At 33.6% G+C, this 22,192-nt stretch overlaps 1 protein-coding gene across 1 annotated transcript in view; it reads right to left on the reverse strand.

Annotated features, from left to right (window-relative positions):
- LOC141820584 (uncharacterized) overlaps positions 1-22,192 on the reverse strand; it is a 34,618-nt gene that overhangs the window by 4,043 nt on the left and 8,383 nt on the right. The window contains exons 8-18 of the mRNA XM_074707917.1: positions 15,938-16,089; positions 9,367-9,437; positions 8,968-9,162; positions 8,820-8,858; positions 6,044-6,151; positions 5,419-5,508; positions 5,235-5,310; positions 1,319-1,415; positions 1,154-1,223; positions 853-1,029; positions 528-650 (exon numbers count right to left, since the gene is read on the reverse strand). Coding sequence (XP_074564018.1) covers positions 528-650; positions 853-1,029; positions 1,154-1,223; positions 1,319-1,415; positions 5,235-5,310; positions 5,419-5,508; positions 6,044-6,151; positions 8,820-8,858; positions 8,968-9,162; positions 9,367-9,437; positions 15,938-16,089 — 1,198 coding nt within the window. The remainder of the gene's footprint in view (positions 1-527; positions 651-852; positions 1,030-1,153; positions 1,224-1,318; positions 1,416-5,234; positions 5,311-5,418; positions 5,509-6,043; positions 6,152-8,819; positions 8,859-8,967; positions 9,163-9,366; positions 9,438-15,937; positions 16,090-22,192) is intronic.

The raw sequence follows: 22,192 nt of genomic DNA on the forward strand, positions 1-22,192 counted from the left end.
AAGGCAAAAAACCAAGAAAATTAGAGATAGAAGACACAATAAAAGCAAATCAGCAGTTAATTAGATGCCATGTTATCTCACCATGAAGGACATCGAGCACAACCTTTGAATCAATATTGGAATGCAAAATTTGGAAGAATCAACTCAAATAAATTTAAATTTCCATAAAAAATTTATAAAAAATAGAAAAATACAAATGTAAAGTCACTAAAGAAATACTTCTGAACCTCATGCCTAAACGACTTCTGATCCAAATGAATAAAATATGAGCAATCTGAAAAACAAAAACCATAGAAAAATTAAAGGGTCACATTCCAAACTCGTGCCACAATTTCTCTTTTCCTTTTCAGGTTAACAAAAAATACTCTGTGCATGATTGTGAAGAACTTTAGTAGACATTTGATGGCAGAATTAAGTTAATGATTACTGATCAGCATGTCTCATGAAATATGGATTACCTGGTCCATAGCTTATAAACCAAACAATACTGGAATGAATGAAACTCAACAGAAAGAAAAAGAAAAAACCTTTGATGTAAGTGATGAACTCGTTATGTTGATAAAATTTGCCCCAGCCTCTGTTGCCAGTGCTTTTGCAAGAAGAGTTTTACCCGTTCCAGGAGGGCCAAAGAGAAGGACTCCCTTGCAAGGCTGAAAGTTTACCATTATAAATTGGTCATAAGTAAGACACTCAAAGATGACCATTTAACAAAAACAAAAGATAAATAAGAATAGTGACTTGATTGCAAGGCAAAAAGAGGCAAGACACGCTTGCTTTATGCAAAATAGGAGAAATAGATATACAGAGTACAGAAAACAAAGAAACATAATTTTGTCAATGAAAGGACATAACCCGTAAGAGATTGCCACGAGAAAAAAGTTCAGGTCTCCGCATAGGCAGCGACACAAGTTCAGTCAACGTCCTCTTCACATCTTCAAGAGCACCAACATCATCGAACCTCACGCCTATTTCATCTGGGGGAATTAATGCTGACACAAAATTTTTCTCAAATTCATCTTTGGTAATTGTCTGCAACCAATATATTTGTAGTGAAAAGCAAGTCATGCACAATATGAACAAATAAATACAATAAAAACTATTTGTTCTGGTTAAAGTACAGAGAAATAAAATGAATGGATAGTAGCATGTATACCACCAGACTCTGAGAGTTTTTTTTGAAAATTGACTCCTCGTCCTTTAATCTTGCAATTGCAATGTCCAAACTACATCTCAAGGAGAAATAAGTCAGATATAAAATATAAAAAAAAAGCTGAAGAAAAATTAAATGAGAATCATAAACATATGCATTAGGGGTTACCTTTCAGAAGGTATCATCAACCTATCACCTTTTACAGTGGGTAGAAGAGATGAGGATAGATAGTGACTCTTAGCCCAACCAATGACTTTCTCAGCTTCTAAGAATATTCAAAAATAAAAACTGAGTGGAGAAAAAATCAGAAAAATACCTATTAAGAAGGAACTTAGGTCAATCAATATGAAGATAATACGTTGTTAATATCTTGACCCAATTCAAGTACAACATACATAATGTCAAAAAGTATCAATGATGGAATATACAGCATAAAAGTATTACATGTTTTCAGTGAGAAAAAAGTCAAAAGCATATGCCTCAGCTACTTTATATAGTGTTCATTTTACTGTTTTTATTTTAGAGAGAGAGAGAGAGATTCCAGTCATCATGGCCTAATAAAATGCAGGATCCCATTGAATCGCATTGGTGTAGCCAATATGACTGATATTGATCTCAGAAATATATATTATTTCTGAGCAGCAAGGTACTTGTCTGCAAATAATCAGGGGCAATTAGACAGAAGAAAAACAAAACACAACTATATAGGGATGCATTTATAGAAGATCTACTCTGCCAAATGCAAAATCAATGAGAAATAACTTTCAAATAACAACAGGTGGCCTGATGCCCACATCTCTCACTAATTAGAAGTCTAAAGTGTTCATCTCTATAGCAATGCTCCTTGGTCAGAGCATTGGGTGGGTTTCCACTCTATCTTTATCACTTTCCTTTGTATTTTATATATTGTGTTTTCCTTAGAATCTAATTTCAGCGGGTAAACTCACCATACCATTGATCTTTTACAGAGAATTATGTTTCCATTCAGGATTTGATGACCAGAAAGGTGATCGCCATAAGGCAAGAATCAAGGTTCTACTAGATGTTTGTGCCCTCACCTTCATCTTCACTTGTGACTGAATCATCTCCACTTCACATACATAGTTGTCTAGGTCATACAAGATGGTTCCTAGTTTATCAAATATTCAATATCCCAAGTGTAGTTAATTAGAAAACATATTTGGGCTTCATTCCCTAACAATGTCACAAACATGTTTCTGCATGCTTTTCTTTGGTGCAGATCTAATATGTGGGATCCAAAGTCGTGTCTACTCAAAACTTGATTTTTAACTATTTTATAACCTTTATTAATGGTTATTCTAGACTGACATGAGTTTTCTTAATGAACTTCCTAAACATAGAGGTTTCATTGAAGAAAAGATAATTCCTATCATATAACAGAAATATGTGACTCATATGCTTGAGAATGCAAAGATGCCAGCACTAAGTTAGTCGAAAGTCTCATGCATCCTAATGCCACATCGATTCCAGTATGGATGATTTATTACCTGACTCATAAAGGTACCAAAGGTTAGTTGGAAAAGTAGCCTACCTTAGAGTCACCCAAATTTATCATCATGGTTATCAAAATTGATATCGGTATCAATGTTGGACATTCCAAAAACTAAGATATTAATCAGATTGGATCAATGAGATTAAGCAATACCAGAACTGGTGAAAAAATTAAATAAAGTGAAAATATATACAAAAAAGAAAAAATAATAAAATAAGCTTGTTGCATGAAATAACAAAAGGAGTACATAAAAAATAAGAATGATATATTTTATGCTGGAAGGCTTAAAGTATCATTATATGTTGCAATATTAGTGGAATGATATAGTCAATATCCCACCATGGTGACACTCGGTTGCCTTCGATACGCATTGAAGCAGGCTAAGACAAATTTTGAAGTGTTTTACTATTTTAATTCCTTAATCTCCTTTAACTTAGCTTGTCCATTACTAAAAATAAAATTATAGTATTCAGATAGTCAATTGGTATAAAATTTATTAGAAGCAAAACATACAAAATATAATAGGCACCACAACTATGTGTTGCCAATTTATAATATATATATATATATATATATATATATATATATATATATACTTAACTATTAATTACTTGGTAAGCGATAATTTTGTATCATCTAAATTGATTGAGACAAAAGAATATTATTAAATTATTTAAAAGGATAGTCCGGTACACAAAGCTCCCATCAATGTGGGGTCCCGGGGAAGGATTATTAAATTGTTTAATCCATATAAATATATAATATGTTATGCTAATTTGTTTAATGAGAAACATGGAGTAATTGTTAAACTCAAATCTTGGTAGGAAATATTGGAAGGTTTTAAGTTTAGCAAAGACATAATATATAGAATTTAAGTTTAGTAATAACAGCAAAACAATTGTTAAGATAGGAGATCACGAGTTATTTATAACCAAAAGCTTTAAATATCTAGTATCATTTTTGCAAAAGGATATAAGGGTTGATAGATATGTTTTATATAGGATATAAACAGAATGGTTGAAATGAAAGAGTGTCTAGAAAATGAAAGTCATAGAGATGAGGATATAAAAGTGGATGTGTGGACATTCGAGGATGAACAAGGTAAGAAATGAGAATATTAAAGAGAAAATCGAGATTGCACCTATTAAGGGAAAACTCTAAGAGACATATTTGCGATGGTATGGACATGTATTTAGGTGACCAATGAATGCATTAGTTAGACAATGTGAGATTGTGACAAATACATATGTTATTTGAGGAAGAAGAAAGTCAAATAAGACTTGGTTAGTGACAATAAATCAGGATAAAATTTATTTAAATATAAACGAGGATCTAATAGAGGATTGAATCCAATGGCGTAGAAGGATTCATATAGTCAACACATTTAGTAGGATAAAAGCTTGGTTGGTGTTGTTAATATATTTAATGAACTCTTATGGCGTAGAAGGATTCATATAGTCAACCCATTTAGGAGGATAAAAGCTTGGTTGGTGTTGTTAATATATTTAATGAACAAAGTTCATAAGTTATATAACCTTGATAACTAATACAAGTTTTTTTAGTATAACTTATTGCCAAAACCTAATTTCTAAACCTCAATAGCCAACCATATTTCTCTTACATGGTGTTGCTTTCCCCTTAATATGGTACATCAGCTCCACTCCAAGCCCTGCGATGCTAGTACTAGTCTCCTTCCTCAACAGCACACCATCTTCCACACAACTCCCACCTTTCCTTCATGCTTGCAATTCCCATTGGCCCAACATATAGGTTCAACAGCACAAGCAAACTCCCTTGTGTCCCGTTCAAAGCCAAAATTCTTATCTCAATTGGTACCAAGCAAGTAGTACCAAGTACCACCATCATCTCAACTTGTATCACCAATCTTTCGTGCCAACTAGCTATCAATTTCAATCAGCATGTGAAATGATAAATTTTGTCCATGCCAAACAAAATGATATGAAATTTTTTAAAACCATAAATGAGGCCTAGTTGTAAACATACAACTAAGAAGGATGTATATAAAAATGATAAATGACATATCATATATAGATAGAGGGAGCCTATTTTACTCAGACTTAAGTATAAGTGTTTAACGAGGATGCGGGAATACATATACACATGGACAATGGCTAAAGTCCATTAATAATTCCATTCTAAAAATTTTTAAACACGATCAACAAAGGCCTAAGTGTTCATAGTGTCAACGTTCAAATATCAGTATTTGACACAATATAGAGGGAGTAGATGAAGAGTATGAGCATCAAGGGAATACTGATTAGGGAAATAACCCTGTTCAACACACATACAAATTGTGATCAAAATTCATATCCATAAAAGGTTTTTAGTTATAACATAAATATAAACTTACTTACATCGATGATCAAGTAGATAGGAATGATGAATAGCAGGAGTATTATTTGTAGAGACAAAAAAAGTACTAATAATAATAGTTTGGTTGTTCTTGCATTGTTTAAAGGCATCAAAAGACACACTAATCTTATTAAATCATAAATAAATCAATTATAAGGATGATAGCAAAACACATTTCCTAGATATGTTCAGTCTTACTCTGCTTTGTTAAGAACACACCATCAGTCTTTACATGCAAAAGATCCATGCATGACAATTCATGCTCTCCTAGAACCTATAGAATAAAAAGCTTCAACAACAATCATGACATTACAATGACAAGTGACCAGTGACAAATTTAGGATATATCGAATTAATCAGAAAAACTAAAAGTAAATATAACCTTATGCAGTTCAATAAGATTGTTCCTTGATATAATAATTCTCCGGTCCTCTTCAATATGTTTGTTAAATATTCTAAGTTGTTCGTCTTCCTGCAAGCACAAGAACTGAATCATATTTCTGCAAGACAAATGGTTGAAAGTGTGCTTATACATATAGCCATGATGTCAATTTTATCACCAGTGTGGCATCCCATCAGATGTCTCTAAATTGAAGGCAAATGTACACACAACTAGCATCCCTTTCAATTTTCAATCATTGCCCAAATAAGGAAATTCCCCATCATAAAAAATGGAGAGATGAGATAAATGCAGCTACCATACTATTAAAATTAACATGGGTTTGCTATTATTTTAATCACATAAAATTGCATTGGCTTGTATTGCATTAGCACAGATCATCCTCTATCTTGTATCAAAATTCTTACAGGCAATCAGAATAATTAACAACAATCATACAATTATAGGTATGAATTTTCATGTAAAACATAATTAGCTGGACTTTAACTATTTTAAATATACACTACATATCTCGTCAGCTAACTATTTACTTAGAAACACTAGCATGGATAGTGTATTATTCTGTTAAATAAAAGACACGGCATAAGCATAACAAAAAGCTACAAACCTCAGGTGGATGGATGTAGAGAGTATTAGTAAATAGTTTGTATATGTCTTTTTCATTTAATGATTTGCTGACTCCCAATCTCTCAGCTACCTGCTTCAATGGAAGGGGCTGCAAGAAGAATAGTCCATCACAATTGTTAGGAATAACCAAACAAATTGTATTTAACAAGTGCATGAGACATCCTTTAATTGAGCAAATATTCAACTAAAAGAATAGCTATAGCATAGTCGCAATTGTCTCCATGTTGCCAATTGTAGGAATCATATTAGATCACAGATAGCAAAATCAAAACCATTATAGGTATCACAATGCAACAAATAAATATGAACCTGAACCACCAACAGCCAAGAAGGATTAGAGATATTGGAGTCAGCTAAAAAGTAATTTAAATACAAAAGGCATTAAAAGAGAAAGGCAACATGATAAACAAATTAAAAAATAGATCATAAATATTTTCCTTATTTGCATTTTCCTAAATCTTCATAGTACCATTCTCATTAAATTTATTTCAAAACAATTGCTAATATCATTGACACCAAATCAATGCAAACTACTAAGACCATCATAAGGTGATACAAAAGAAAATGAAAATCAATATTTGCACAATTGCTTCAATGCATTCTTCGAATTATATTTTATTTCTCATTACAAAAAACCACCCATTCAATACAGTATTTATGGATTCATATATACCGATACTCTGTAATCAACACTAGTAATTAACCCTGTCACATACTTCTGATTTATTCATGTTAAGACATTGAGTATTTTTAAATTATTTCCGCATTTTTAAGGTTGTATATACAATTAAATTTAATTTTGAACTTCTTACAATGTCTAAATTTGTTATATAAAATAACTATTAATATAGAGATTCTATGTTCTTTCAGTTACTTCTAAAATATTGATTTTCAAAATACATTTGGAAATTTTAACAATAATGTATCAGTACAAAGGATAATGGCCTGAGACAACAATCACCAAAAAATATTGATTCTTGCACAAAGAACAAACATATTAAGCTTCAAAACCTCGAGCCATATCAGAGTTTTGAACTTTGATTAGAACGATACTGCTTTGATACTGTGTATCGAGATAAAAACACCGCAACAATCAAACATGGGCAAGTGAGCTTTTGTCCTTTCTTTCTTTCCTTTCCTATCCAAGGATACAAAGGAGTCAAAAACTCATACTAATTCCTTCATATTTTTTCCTTCCAAATAAACATATTTTAGTGCCCCTTCCTTCCTCTCCTCTTCCCCTCCACCTTTCTTCCAAGTAGACAAACATAAGGGCAAGGTTTAAAATATCGAGCCGTGCCGGAGTTTCGGTCCCAGACCGAAACGATACAGTTTCAGTACCGTATCGTACCGTGCCGGTATAGTTTCAGTATTTTTAAAATATAAAATATATTAATTAAAATAAAAAATTTAATCTAAATATTTAAAAATAAAAAATAAAATTTTTTTGATAATTTATAGGTTTTAATAAAGCCTATTTAAATTATCTCGAATTATAACTCTGAACTATAGCTAGGAGTTAATTATTAAAACTTAATTAAAACCTAAAGTTTTAAAAACCAAAAAAATGAAAAAAAAAAAAAAGTCGCGCGCCACGCGATCGGTGCGCCCGCGCGGAGCATCGCCAGGCCCACGGAGGCATCGCCGAGGCCGCGCGACGCCTCCAGAGGCGTTTCCCGGCCGGAATTCATGTGTCGGCGCTATGCCGGTGCCGGTGCCGCGGCGGAACGAATTTTTTCGTGCGTATCGGGCGATACGGCACGAGATTTTAATCCTTGCATAAGGGTACTATAGCATGTATGCAATTAAATAACATATTATGTATACTAATTGGTTGAGGCATATTTACCATTTAACCATGGAATTGATGACTATCCACCTATCTTTTTTCTTTCAAGACAACAAAGCAGTTATATAATACTTATAAAAATATATATAATATTATATCGAACATCCCTGCTCCCTGCCAAATTCATCAATACTTGTACCTACTAACCCTCCTGGCAATGGAGCTACTTCTACCCTATCTAGATAAAGGTCTTTCCCTCTGACAATGAACACTTGCTGCTTTCCGACTTTGACCACATTCCTCGGATTCCTCTCAAATATGCTTTCTCCCTCTTCTCCTCTTCAAACTCATAATTTTGTCAAGCACCAAATTGTATGAAACCACACCTTATCATCTCAGCTCTGCCAGTACCATGTTGCTATGGGTGACAGTACAAGAAGGCCATTCCAGTGTAGTACTAATTTCAGTTGGTCAATGAAACCAAAGTTTCACAAATGCCAACCTAAACTGCACGAGACTTGAAAGCCTAAGTAGCATTACATCTTTAGTGTATAAAACTACAATAATTTGACGAAGAACTTGATTGTTGGAAATCAAAAACTAATATATTATTGCATTTGTCCTTAACTCTTTAACCTAACTGATGCGGGATTCTCTAAAAAAAAAAAAAATCTTATGGCTCCACTTTTGGAATGTCTGCAATTCTAACAAATTATTTCAAGAGCTACTTTCGCAGTTCTGCTAATTATAAAATATCTGCATTGTAATACATTCTGTGATGACATGGGCAACAAGAATCGTCAAGCTTTATGAGTGACTAACAAACTCAGCAAGATTGGGGTAATTAACGTAAATAATTGCCAAACCTGCCTAATAAAAGTTAAGACTTTGACAATGTCCCTACTTGAATAAGAAAGTTTTAACTTCAAACATAAACAATGTAAGCAAGTAAAAGTTGAACAATTACCAGCTGAGCAATGCGACCAAGACCAGGAAGCAACATTGTCTGCAGAAGTTACTAAGCATATCAATATTCACAATAACCAAAGACATGATCATTATAATAAATTGCAGAAGAAAATGCTATCTTAATGAACACAACTCAGTGAATATACCAGCTTTTCCATCTCCTTAGCCCCAGATTCCATTATGTTTTGACCACAGATGAAAACAACAGGACCTGGGATTACTTGAAGCATTTCTTCCACCTTCTTGATAAACTCTTTTCGGTTAGACTTACGAACTGCTTGTGACAACCACTGGGAACAGTCTGGAAAGTAAACAATAATTGGTTGTAGAGATGGCAAAATCTGCAAACAAATATGGGCAATCACAAAATGTTAATAGCTGGTAAAATAATTTATTGAGCATATAGTGGCCACAATGGTACCATGAGCTATAAATTAAATCCAATTAATCAAAATGAACCACAACAGCCAAAAAGACATGCATGTGCTGTGAACAGACACAATGAGGACAGATTAACTAAAATGTTTTAACCAACAATAACACACCTCACAAAGTGACTCCATAGCTATGTACCAGTCTTCTGCCTGAGCATCAAGGTCACACACAAGATCCTGAACTGAAAAGGAATAGAAAAAAGTGGTGCTTTACTTGGTTGATACTAAGGTGCATTAAGTATTAATGGCATGCAACCCAAGGAGCAAACTGCATAATGCAAAATGTATTTGGAAGTGCCACGTGTTACATGGCAATTCTTTGGCAGCCCTGATATGCAACTTGTTAAACAAAAAATTTCCAAATTAGTTTGTCTCAGCAATCTTATTCTCTAACTCAGGACTCTTGATATCTGAATAGCACTTAAATAAGCTTTGGTGGATCACCTTGGTGGTATACAAGTTAAGATAAAAGGATTAACTCAGGATTAAAATTCATAAATGGATCTTGGCACACCATGTAGTGTACCCAAGCATGCTGAATGATTATGTCCGCATGCTAAAACTCCACCATTGAATGATATATTAAACCTTGCTACTCCACATCGTCTTTCTCAATATACCTCGGCTTTCTTTGTCAATTAATTTTTCTTCCTTCCTTTCTACTTTTGATTCACAATCCAACCCTACGACTTTCACAAAAGATCTTTCTAATTCGAGACAGCGTTCAGATGACATGTTGCATTCTGATGACGCTTGGGAGTTGGTTCTTATTCCCACTAACAAATTCACAATTGAATGTAAGTGGGTATTCTTTGAGAAAACCTCCCTTGATGGAATTGTGTATCGACTGAAGCCCAATTGATAAAGGATATGCTCAAATTTATGGAGTTAATTGAATTGTATTTTTTTTCATGTGCCTAAGATTGCTTCAGTGTGATTCTTCCTCACTTTGGCAGCCATATTCTGATGGCCACCTCACCAACTAAATATCTAGAATGATTTCCTTTATGGAGTCTTACAAGAAAGGTATACATGTGGCAACATCCTGGTCCTAGATATATTGATCAATGGATAGTCATATGTCAAAACTGAAAAGTCTCTTTATGGGAGGAAATGGGAGGAAGTAATTGCCTAGCATAATGTTTAGTGAATTCAGCTTCACAGTTCATCAATCTGGACCATGAGAGTTTCAGGTCACTTGATATTTTACCATACTTCTCTTTCTAGATAACCTATCATCTTTATTGTTTGTGGATAATATCATTATTATTCTGTCACCGTACAAGAATCATAAAGCTAAAAGCACAGCCTCATCAGCACTTCAAAACTTTTTGTACACACTAGTTGCTCACTGAAGGAGAGATATTAATCTCACAGCAGACATGTATTTGACATGCTTAAGGAAGTCAGTATACAGGGAGCTAAGCCACTTGATGCTTAGAAGGATTCTAATATTAGATTGATACCAAAACAAGGGAAAGTTAATATTTAACACATTGAACTACCAAAGGCTAGTTGGGAGTTAAAGTATCTCATTGTCACATCAAACATGACATTGAATTCTCTATGTGTGATTAGTAAACTTTTACAACTTCGTGTCATGATCCCTAGGAGGTAGATTTGAGAATCCTATGATATATGAAAAGTGATTGGTTGAAAGCTCTTATATATCAAGATTGTGGCCATTCCAGAATATAGACTATATGGTATACAGATCATGACTGGACAGATTCTCCAATGGATAGGTTATCTACGTGAATAATCCAGGAAAAGCCACGAGGCAAAATTAGTGTCCAAGTCAATTACAAAGGCATTAGAATATAGGTTAATGCATGGTCTAAAATTTCGATCCATATTAGAGTTTCAATCCAGGACCAGAACGATACGATTTCTATACCGTATCGTACCATGCCCATACAGTTTCAATATTTTTAAAAATTTTTAAGATATGCAATATATTAATTTTATTAATATTTGATTATTAAATATGCTCACTATTGATATTATATATTGAGGTGTTAAGTTCATATTTCAATATTTTTTCATAATGCCTATTAAATTTTTATAAAAATTATTTTAAAAAATAAGTAATTCTAAAAATTCAAAATTAAATCTAAAATTATAAAATCATTTGAAAGATTTAAAGATAATTATAAAATTATTTAAAGGTCTTAAATTATTTTTTGAATGTATTTGTAAATTTTTTAAACTTTATTTGAAATATTTAAGAATTATATTAAAAAAAGATTATTTTAAATTTACATTCAATTTTCAATATATTTAAAAATATTTTATTTTATAAAATATTTTATTAATTTTTAAAAATATTTAACTATTATTATTAATAATTATAACTATTATATATAATTATCAATTTATTTATAATTTAAAAAATATATATTTCAAAAATAAAAAATTTTAACTCAAAAAAATTGCAACTGCTACAACTCCGCGGAGGCAGCCGCAAGTCGCAACACCATCCACGACTTCACGGCGACTTCACAAGGTCACAACAACCTCGTGGTCACAGTGTCAATGTCGGTCCTAAGTCAAAAAGATAAATAGCGTCCATTTCTAGCAGCACAGTTTAGTATTTCAAACATTGAGTTAATGGCTCTTGCTCCATGCAAGCTTAATCTGCTTCAAGAGATTAATGACTGAGTTGAGACATACTCCAACTGAGCCAATAAAATTATTTGGTGATAATCAAATTATCAAATATTCAAACATAGTATCCATGAGAGACTAAACATATACAAATGATTATTATTTTGTCAAGAAAAAGGGCTGATTCTAAGCTTCAAAGGTCAATTCGTAGATCCATTAACTAAGTCAATCCCAACATGGTCCTAAAGTTGGTATAACAAGTTTAGCCTTTTCAATATCTTTAAACCATTTTCAAGAAAATATTAAGACGTGTTTCCTACAAGGTAAGGAAACTTACTTGGACAGAGAAAGATTTCCCAACAACATTTCCCCTCCATTATTGAGGAACCATTCCTAATTTTTCACTTTTCCACAATATTGATTTTGTTGAATTTGGAGGAGAAAACTCATTTTCACATGAAATTAATCTAAAATCTCACCTTACGACATTCAAAATTATTTCATAAAACTATTTTGGATTATGTTTTTTTATTTTTAATTGTTTAAATTTAAGCTTCTCTCCTTTCCCTCAAACCCCTATTTACTTGGTGGTGCCTACGAAAGAAAGGATGGATTTCATATCCATCATATCCTTTCTTCTACGGGCAAATTAACATATCCTTTCCTCTTATTTACCTATTGTAAAATAATGGACAGACCAATTAATAAATCTGTCCGTGGATCATTTTTTTAGTATTTTTCCATCCACCTGAATCAAATAGAATAACATTGTCTTCTATTAGTCTTAAATCTCCCCCGCGTGTTGGAGGCAACTCGTGGTGTCGAGAGAGAGCTCTCGGTTGTGAGTCCGACCGCGTAGCTACGAGAGGTCGTTCTCACAGTCACGTAGCCGCAAGGCCTCGCTTGCATCCATGAGACCACAAGTGTCACGAGTGGCCGAGGAGTCGCAGGCGACTGCGGGCTTCCCTTACAGCTTCAAGGATGCGAGGCCTTCCTTGCAACCATGGAGCCACTAGTGGACTCACAAGAAACTACAAGGCCACAAGCCTCCCTAGAGGCCATAAGGTTCCGTCAATTTGTATTATTTTTTCCCTTTCTTTCTTTCCCTCTCCTTTCCTTCTTCTATCCCTTCTTTTCCTTTCCTTTTCCCTAAAAATCTTTTTCAAGCTTGAATTCCTTTCCTTCTTCAATCCACACCTCGGAGTAGTAGAGCATAAGGGAAGAGTTAGACAAAATATATTTTTCAATTCTTTTCTTATATTTTTTTTTACCTCTCTTCATATTTCACAATTATTTTCTTATAAATTTTACCTCTATTTTCCTTTCCCTATCCGTTGCATTTCTTTGCAACGAACATACCTTACTGTGCAAAGTGTAGGAACCTAGTAGTAATGTGCATGTAAATTTAAAATCACAATCAAACTACTTCATATGGTAGAGGAGACTACCTAAGGGATAATGCCAATAATTTCCCCATCTTAACAATAATTAATATGTAAAGAAAACATAAGAATCTACTTAAACACATTGTTTGAACTAACTGCTCTATTGGTCCTTATTTCATTTGATCGTAATTTAACTCTTTAATTAGCCTCAAACTAATCAATTCTGTTTTAGAGGGCAATGAGTTGTGAGGTTTGACTGAAGAGGACAGTTTATATTGGCAGATACAGGGCCAGGTGGTGTTAAACTTTAGCATGGTGCATCCACAAGTGGCAGTATACCAATCCAACCATGACAGGTTCACTGTCAGACCAATATTTATAATTTTATACATCTCCCATACAGGGCATCAACACTCAAAAATGGGCATCCCAACAAGTTTTTTAATTGTTCATTGTGCATTATTTCATTTGAGTGTAACTAATCAGGCTCAAACTATTTTAACTATTGCAGGTTATTGCACCTTGTGAGGTTGAACTATATGGGTGGGAGCAGTGCGCCTCTGTCAGCTTGGGGTAACCAGTGCAGAGCCTAGCATGTGTTGGTAATACAACCAGTCCAAAGATTTCGCATGAATTGGTATAGTACCGTTACTTTAAAACGTGAAGCTTAATGGAGGATGAGAACATACATGAGAATAGAAGTCAAAACTACAAGGATTTTGAGAGAATATAAAGTGACACAAACTGCTAAATGGTTACAGAGTCATTGCCCATATCTTTGGAGTACACTTGAATTTCTTTTGTTCACAAGGAAAATCACACTCTTAAATTGACATTCATAAGTTCCTTAGGGCAAAAGCAAAAAGAACTAAGTTCAAGAAAACATCATATGAATGAAGAAGAGCAGTGCTTTAAGAGCAAGATCGAGTTTGTGGTCAATAATTGACAAGATTCAAATGCAACAGCAAAAATAGTAATGCCTAATCTGAGAATAGGGTCAAGGACGAGACATGTCAACTGGGAGAGAGCGACTACTCCACCTAGCGTGTCTTGCTGCCTGCCTAGGGTTCTCTCTGCTCGATTCCACAAAAAATCCCAGATCCAGGAAGTCAAATTCCACACTCTTCTAATTGCTTAGAAGGGTTCAAGAACCCCTTTACATCTAGGAGGTATTGATGTGTTTCTTTTTGTGTGTTATCAGTTGAAAGTGTTGTTAGAATAAGGGTTAGGATTGAGTCTTTGATGGCTACCAATTTGTGCATTTGTTTGTGTTTTTGGGTTTAAAAATGCCATATGTGCATTTTGTGGTCCAAATTTGGGGATCAATATGGGATAAATAGAAAGATACGGCTGAAATTGGATGTGCACGCCTAAAAGGAAGCGGTAGTCATCGTCACGCACTTACCGACCCTCTCGGATCATAAGGTGTAGCCTGCCCCTCCACAGTGGGAGAACAAGTAGCGACTGTTGTTTCCTTTTGTTTCATACTCGCATGTGTCACGCATCACGTATCTTTGACTGCACAGCATATAAAATAGATCTTTCACTCTCATCTCTCTCCTCAAATCCTATTCCTACCACTTTAATATTTATCACTCGTACGGACAGCGAACAGAAGAGTCGAGGGCCAAGTATAACAATGGGATCAACCTAAAGGGCATCCGTAAGGGCCGACTGATCAGGAGGGTATCGACCAATAGGGCCGAGTGCAACAATGGGATCGACCGTTAGGGAGATTGCAAACGCAAGGGAAGATCAGTAGTAATTTTGAATAACTATAACGTCAAATAGTCTACAATTGCTACACACAAATGAATAGTTAAGTAGAAAATAACAATAAAGTCACAACTAGTTGGGATAAGGTATAAGAAATTTTCAGTTTTGACCATGGTTGTAAGATTTAGGATATTATAATCCAACAACCAAACACGGCCTAAACGATCCAGATCTAAGTAGGATCTATATCAGGTTAGGTTCGCAAAAACCTACAATCCATCCTATACCAGCTTACAATTCCTACTAGAATCTCAAGCTTCAACAACCTTGTCTATTTACATTCAATTAACCATTTTAAAGATTGTTATTTATTGTAGAAAATAATTTTTTAGTGTCATCATTTGAGAAAGTTTTCAATTATTGAGATTCCTTTTAACTCCTAATTATCATTTTTGTTCATTTTATAGAAGTTGTTACTTGCTATGTACAAATGTAACACTTTAAGTATTAAATGAATAATTTAATTAACACTTCATGATATCTATGCTTCATGATATTGTAATGTAGTTCAAAATGTCCATAGTAATACTTTACATTGAAAGTTAATACATATATTAATATAAATTGAAAATATAATCATAAGGTATTAAAATTAATTTGTAGAACTTTACATTCCAAACCTATGGATCTTAAATCCTACATTCCAACCTATAGACTTATTTCTGCCATTAGGAAGGAAGCTAATCCTGACAACCTTGGTCTTCACAGCCATATAAGGTCACATTTTCAGTTAGGAAAATGGGAATATAAAGTGGAATCTGGATATCTTTATCTCTGAAATCATTTAAGTATTTTGGTCCAATTTGGATGAAAAATTTGAAAGTATATCAAACAAATGCAAGTTTATACACAATGCAAGAACAATTGATAATCATCACTAAGCAGATTTTATGTTGAAGTGGAATAAAACATACTGTCGAACCAATAAACAGATGGTTTTCCATCTTGTTCCTTAGCAGCACAAACATTTAGTTCCTCCACTTTGCCATCAGCATTGTCAAAAATAACAGCCACCTGGTTGTCAATGATCATATACACTTCTCCACGATTTCCAGTGGATATAGACCTGCAAAAAAAAGTAGTTAAAGATGAAATCTTGGGGACCTAAACTAAAATCCTAATGTACAAAAAAAAAAATGAAATGTCAAAAGTCAAATATCAAAAAACCTAAAATCAAATTGAAGGATACAAAATTGTTGAGAATAAACCAAAAAATCAATCCTAATAGACATTTACTACTTGAATGTCAAGATGCTGCTTTTAAATAAAGAAAACCATTTATCCAATTTTGCTGGATGAATAACATAGCCTCTTAAAAAGAAAAGCACTACAAAAAATTATATCAACTCAAATTTTTAGTAAACTACAGCAAATTCATACTAAATTCATTTGCTAATAATTGCTACTCCATCTGCATTGGCAATTATGCATTGATTTACCCCATTGTTCATATTAACATACATGTCAAATTCTTAAGATAAAAATTAAAATCACAAATGTATATTAATATAGCTTGTCTAATAATCACCCAATGAACAAACAAACAGCATGAATCACAATGTACAAACCAAAGAGAAAAAGGTCCAAGTAAATGCACATGTTCAGAAACCAAAATGAGGAATCTCAGATCAAGCAAGATCTTCTAAAGATGAAAACTTTAAGAAAAGGAGTTCAACAACAGTCTGTCATAGTATAAATCTTTAGGTTTACAATTTGCATGAGGATACAAAATAACCTGCAAGGGAATGGAGGAATGACAAAGCAATTTCTGGTGTTGTTTACTTACTTTGAACGATAGAAAAATAAAAGGAATATAACAACAACAACAACAAGGCTTATCCTACAAGGTAGGGTCGGCTATATGGATCTTTGTACGTCATTGGGCTCTATCCCCTACTACATCATCATTTATATTTAAATAAATTTTACTTTGTTTTATTATTGTTAACCAAGTTTTTTTTGTCTTCCTCTACCTCGTTTAATGTGCGCATTTGTCATAGTTTCACATCGCCTAACTGAAGCACCTATTGGTTATATACCGTACATGTTCATACCATTTTAAATCCTCCTTGAATTTTCTCCCCGGACCCCGCATCAATAGGTGTAACTCCAATTTTCTTTTTAATATTTTCATTTCTTATCTTGTTCATCCTTGTATATCCACACATCCACTTTAACACCCTCATTTCTGCAACTTTCATCTTTTGTTCATGTGCTCGAGTCACAGCCCAACATTCAACTCCATATAACATAGCACGTCTAACCATCATTTTGTAAAACTTTTCTTTAAGTCTTAAAAGTACTTTACAATCACAAAAAAACACGTGACGTTCTCTTTCATTTCAATCGTCCCACTTGTATTCTATGTAAGTCGTCTCTTTCAATCCCTCTATCCTTTTACAAAAAATTATCTTAAATATTTAAAACTCTCAGTTACAAACAAATCGTTATCTCCTATCTTAACAATTGTCTCATTACGTCTAATAGTATTAAGCTTAAATTTCATATATTGTCTTTACTCTACTAAGCCTAAAATCTTTCACTTCTAGCGTTTTCTGCCAAGATTTGAATTTAACATTTACTCCGTCATGTGTCTCATCCACAAAAACAATATCATCTGCAAATAACATGCACTACGGTACATGTGTCTAGTAAATTCATCCATGATTAGTGCATAAAGATAAGGAATTAGAGTTGATCCTTGATGTAACACTATCTTTATGAGAAATATTTCGATTAATCTGCATGATGTCTTCACTCTTGTCATTACATTCTCATACATATCTTTAATTAGTTCAATATTTGATATGCTAATACCACCCTTTTTTAGAATTCTCAATATAATTCCCTTGAGATTCTATCATAAACTTCTTCTAGATCAACGAATACCATATGTAAATCTTGCTTTTATTACCAATACTTTTCAATTAGTTGTTTAAGAAGATGTATAGCTTCTATTGTCGATCTTCCAGACATAAATCCAAATTGATTTTCGGTTAGCGTAATCACCTTTCTTAATCTTTTTTCTATTACTCTTTCTTAAAGTTTCATAGTATAACTTATTATTTTAATACCCCTGTAGTTTGCACAATTTTGTACATATCATTTATTCTTATATAAGAGAACTATAGTACTTACTCTCCACTGATCTAACATTTTTTTAGTTTTAATATCAAGTTGAATAACTTTGTAAGTTATTCAATACCTTGTTTCTCTAGGCACTTCCATATCTCTATTTAAACATCATCTAGTTCAACTGTTTTTCCATTTTGCATCATATTTAAAGCTTGTTCTACTTCTGAAGTTTAAATTCTACGATAAAAAATTATACTTTTATACTCATTTGACCTACTTAAATTACCTAAGTTAAGTTGGTCACCTAAACCTTCATTTACTTCCATCGCTCTTTTATTTCCTTATCATGTACTCTATTACATTCATCTTTAATACATCTTATTTGAATAAGATCTCTTATTTTCCTCTCTCTCACTTTAGATATTCTATAAATGTCTCTTTTCCCTTTTTTGTATCCAATTTTCGATATAAATGTTTAAAAATTTCATTCTTAGCTTCGTTCACTGCTTTTTTGCCCTCTTTCTTGACTATTGTATATTTTTTTAAGTTTTTCTTGTTCTTACAAGTATATAATATCTTATAGGCTCTTCATTTTTCCTTCACTTTCTCTTGTACTTTCTCATTCCATCACCAAGATTCTTTACTTAGTCATGCACATCCCTTTGACTCACCAAGTATACTCTTGGTTATTATTTTCAACTTTGATATCTTCTTATCCCATGTCGTATTAGAAAGATAAAAGAATATGTATATAAAAAAATTGTGTTTGCAGTACCTTACCATATCACTTGTACCCAAAAATAGAAATAACAAAAGATGCCAAATAAAAAAGACAAATGACCTATACTGTGTAGTAGGGCAGCGTACTGCATTTACAAGATCTATTGCCTGGAAAGGTGGTCCAACCAACAGCCATCTCTCAAAGTAGTGAATCTTGGTTGCACTGATGGGTCCATTACAAAATTTTAGACCTTTGAAAATAAGTTTGCTAGAATACCTTGATATCCTACCTAATCAATCATTTTCAACTTTAAATCCTTCCTCCCACACCATGTCAATTCTCCATTGCATCTCAAGCTCTTTGATTGTTGCAACCCTTGCTAAGTTGTGGCAAACTATGCAACATTAGCATAAATACCACTGTGGTGAGCTCCCTCACAAAAGCTTTGTAAGTTGTGGCTAGATATGTAGGGTCATGTGAGTAGTGCAACAAAGAATGAGCTCTACCATATCATTCTGAACTATGCAGCATCAGAGAAACTGCAGCACAGTAACTCTACGCTATGTGGTTGATGGTGAGATCAAGGGCAAGCTCTAGATGTGGAAACAGAAGACCTGCATATTTACAGTAAGAAAGATGGCCGTTAAGTTGTTCCATTTATTTTCACCCACTTTTCAGAAGAAAACTTCCAGTGGAAAACTAGTCCAAATTTCCTTTCCTTTCTTTCAGCATTTTTCCCTCTAGAAAGAAAATAAGAAGCTTTTTTACTTTGATTTTATTTCCCCCAATTTCTAGAGAAGTAAATACCGTGTCAATTCCATTTAATCCAGTCACACCCTCAACTCTTTAATTGATTCAATAATTTGACTATAGAATCTAGCAATCACTTTTAACATGTCAAAAACAACAAGACATCACACTACGAGCCAGAATGATTAAAACAGTTGGTACAAGTCATTGAGATGGACATCAGATTGGTATTTTAAAATTTAAGCACTGTGGGATAGCAGGGCTTTGAAAAGCTGCCTAGATAAGGCACTTACCTAATACATTGTTAAAGGCAAGAGAGGACTTTCAGTTGAAGTATTTGTGCCTTAGCTCACAAAGAAGTCAAGTATTAACACTGGGCCTAAGACAGCAATTAATACCCTGCAACTTAAAATCAGAATTTTTTGTAGGTACAAACTGTTAACTGTTACAAAAATAATAATAATAATAATAATAATAGTGATAGAAATCAACAAAAAAAAAAAGGTAAAACATAACAAACAAACAATCCATAAGTTCCAATTAATGGTTCAGCTGTATTGATCTAAATACTGTTAAGAATCATGCTTGTAAGATTCTTAACAATATATTACTTGCCAGAGCGTTAAGGCAGTTCCCAACCTTTTCTTCATCCATACTTAGGTACCGCCTTGGTAACTTTTAAAAACAGAAGAAAAAATTTTGAGACTTTACAGCCAAAAGCTACTATCCATTGTTTTTTAGGGAATCTCCAGTCAATGTGGAGTCCATTCCAAAGACAAGAATCCTATGTCTATAAGTATGTCTTTTAGGGAATCTCCAGTCGATGTGGAGTCCATTCCAAAGGAGCCTATATATATAAGAACCTCATAAGCATCAAAAAGTGGTGCAGTTACCACAAAATCCAGTGAAACATCGCCAATTGATTCAAGACATACTATATGTAGTGTTAAACAAACAAACCTATCAGTCGATATGAGATGGTATCATGTATAGTGAACAGTATTTTCCTAATTCGTCTTGGTTGTCTATGAGATATTGTTAATGCAATGTTTAGAATCAGGAAGAAAAAGAAACATGCCATGATTGAGTTGGGCGCTTATAAGCTAAAAATATCAGTTACCAACTACACCACTCAAACTTAGGTAGGTGTATCCAACACGGTATGAATCTTCAGACAAGTGATTTTCTCAAAGTGAGAATGAAGAGGTGGTTCTGCTGAAAAGAGTCCAAATTTAGGACACAGGTAGACACATTCTTAAATGCTGGAAATCCAAAACTCTTCTAATTTATCATTAGCTCATCTACTTCTCCAAAGAGGGCTTGATTCCAAACTCCCTCGCCTTTTTTGAACTGTGATCCAAATCGTCCTGCAATGTTCCAGCCCTCCCAACCACTGTGAACAACTAACCAGATCCTAACACATTCTAGCCAACCATGCCTCTGGCTATCCAAATCCTCCTACATGACTCAGCAACATCTACAACCAGGTGCACTACTTCTCTTATCCCTTCTTCCACTGAGATGCTACAGAGGTAGCTTGTAAGTCTCAGCAACAAAGGTGACTAGCAAGGCTTCTCATTCACCTGTTCCTCTTTTCTTCCTCCTCTGCTTTTCTACTTCCTCGTTTCTTCCCCTCCAATCCTCAGATTCTTTCTTTGCTCATTAACAAGTTTGGTTTGTCAAATTAATATTTTCTACTTTTCCTTGTGTCATGATGACACGGATACAAGAGAGGGAATTGTCAATTCAAGCATCAAAGACTTCCAAAAAACTAATTTCTCACTATTATGATCATCATCAAGTCGTGTCTATTCCGAGGTCAGCAACATGGATCTGATCCCTCCTTTCATCTCTATGTAAGGTAATATCACTCGTAGTAGTAATATCAAGCTGTACATAATTTGCTTTGAGATACTATTTTTTATTTATTATTTTTCTAACCATACATGTTCATCTTAGCAGTCTCATCTTTGATATATTAAATTTTTGTATGAGTTATTTCCTAACAGTTCAATACTCTAAACCATGAAGAATAGAGTGATATAGAACTGACTTATAGCTCAATACTCAAAACCATGAAGAATAGAGAAATATAAAAGTGACTTGTAGATTTTTCCCTTGATATTTCTTAGCCTATGGGGCATATAATGATCATATACGACTTCAAAAGTGCTACTGCATTTTAATGGTCCACTCTTCATTTCAAATCCTATTTTTAAACAATGAATTTATGATAAATTATGGAAACTATTTGGCAGCATAAGAATAAGGAATGACCAAGAAGAATTGATGGTTTAATTGAGGACGAGGATAATAGATAAAAAGAAAGATATTTAGCATTCTGCCATGAACAATTCATGGAAAAAATACAAGGAGGCAACATGAGTTGCATAGTTGTATAAATATGACTATTACAAGGTTCACCTAGACTAAGTCCAGTAGTTAACCTAGGCTATATGGGAAAGACATACCCACTGACCCACCACTAAGAAAACTAAAGGCATTTGTTGAGCCATCAGAAGTTGGTACATTCCCCAGTAACATTTTTCTAGGATTAGAATCTTAGAAAGATGTAGCTCGTTGAGGTGGGATGAATATTTAGAAGGTTGGAAGAAAACATGAT

This window comes from Curcuma longa, unplaced genomic scaffold (genome assembly GCF_044706935.1).
Source record: "Curcuma longa cultivar G26 ecotype Majalengka, Jawa Barat unplaced genomic scaffold, ITB_CL_G26_1.1 utg509_np1212_2302976_RagTag, whole genome shotgun sequence".
NCBI classification, from domain to species: Eukaryota; Viridiplantae; Streptophyta; class Magnoliopsida; order Zingiberales; family Zingiberaceae; genus Curcuma; species Curcuma longa.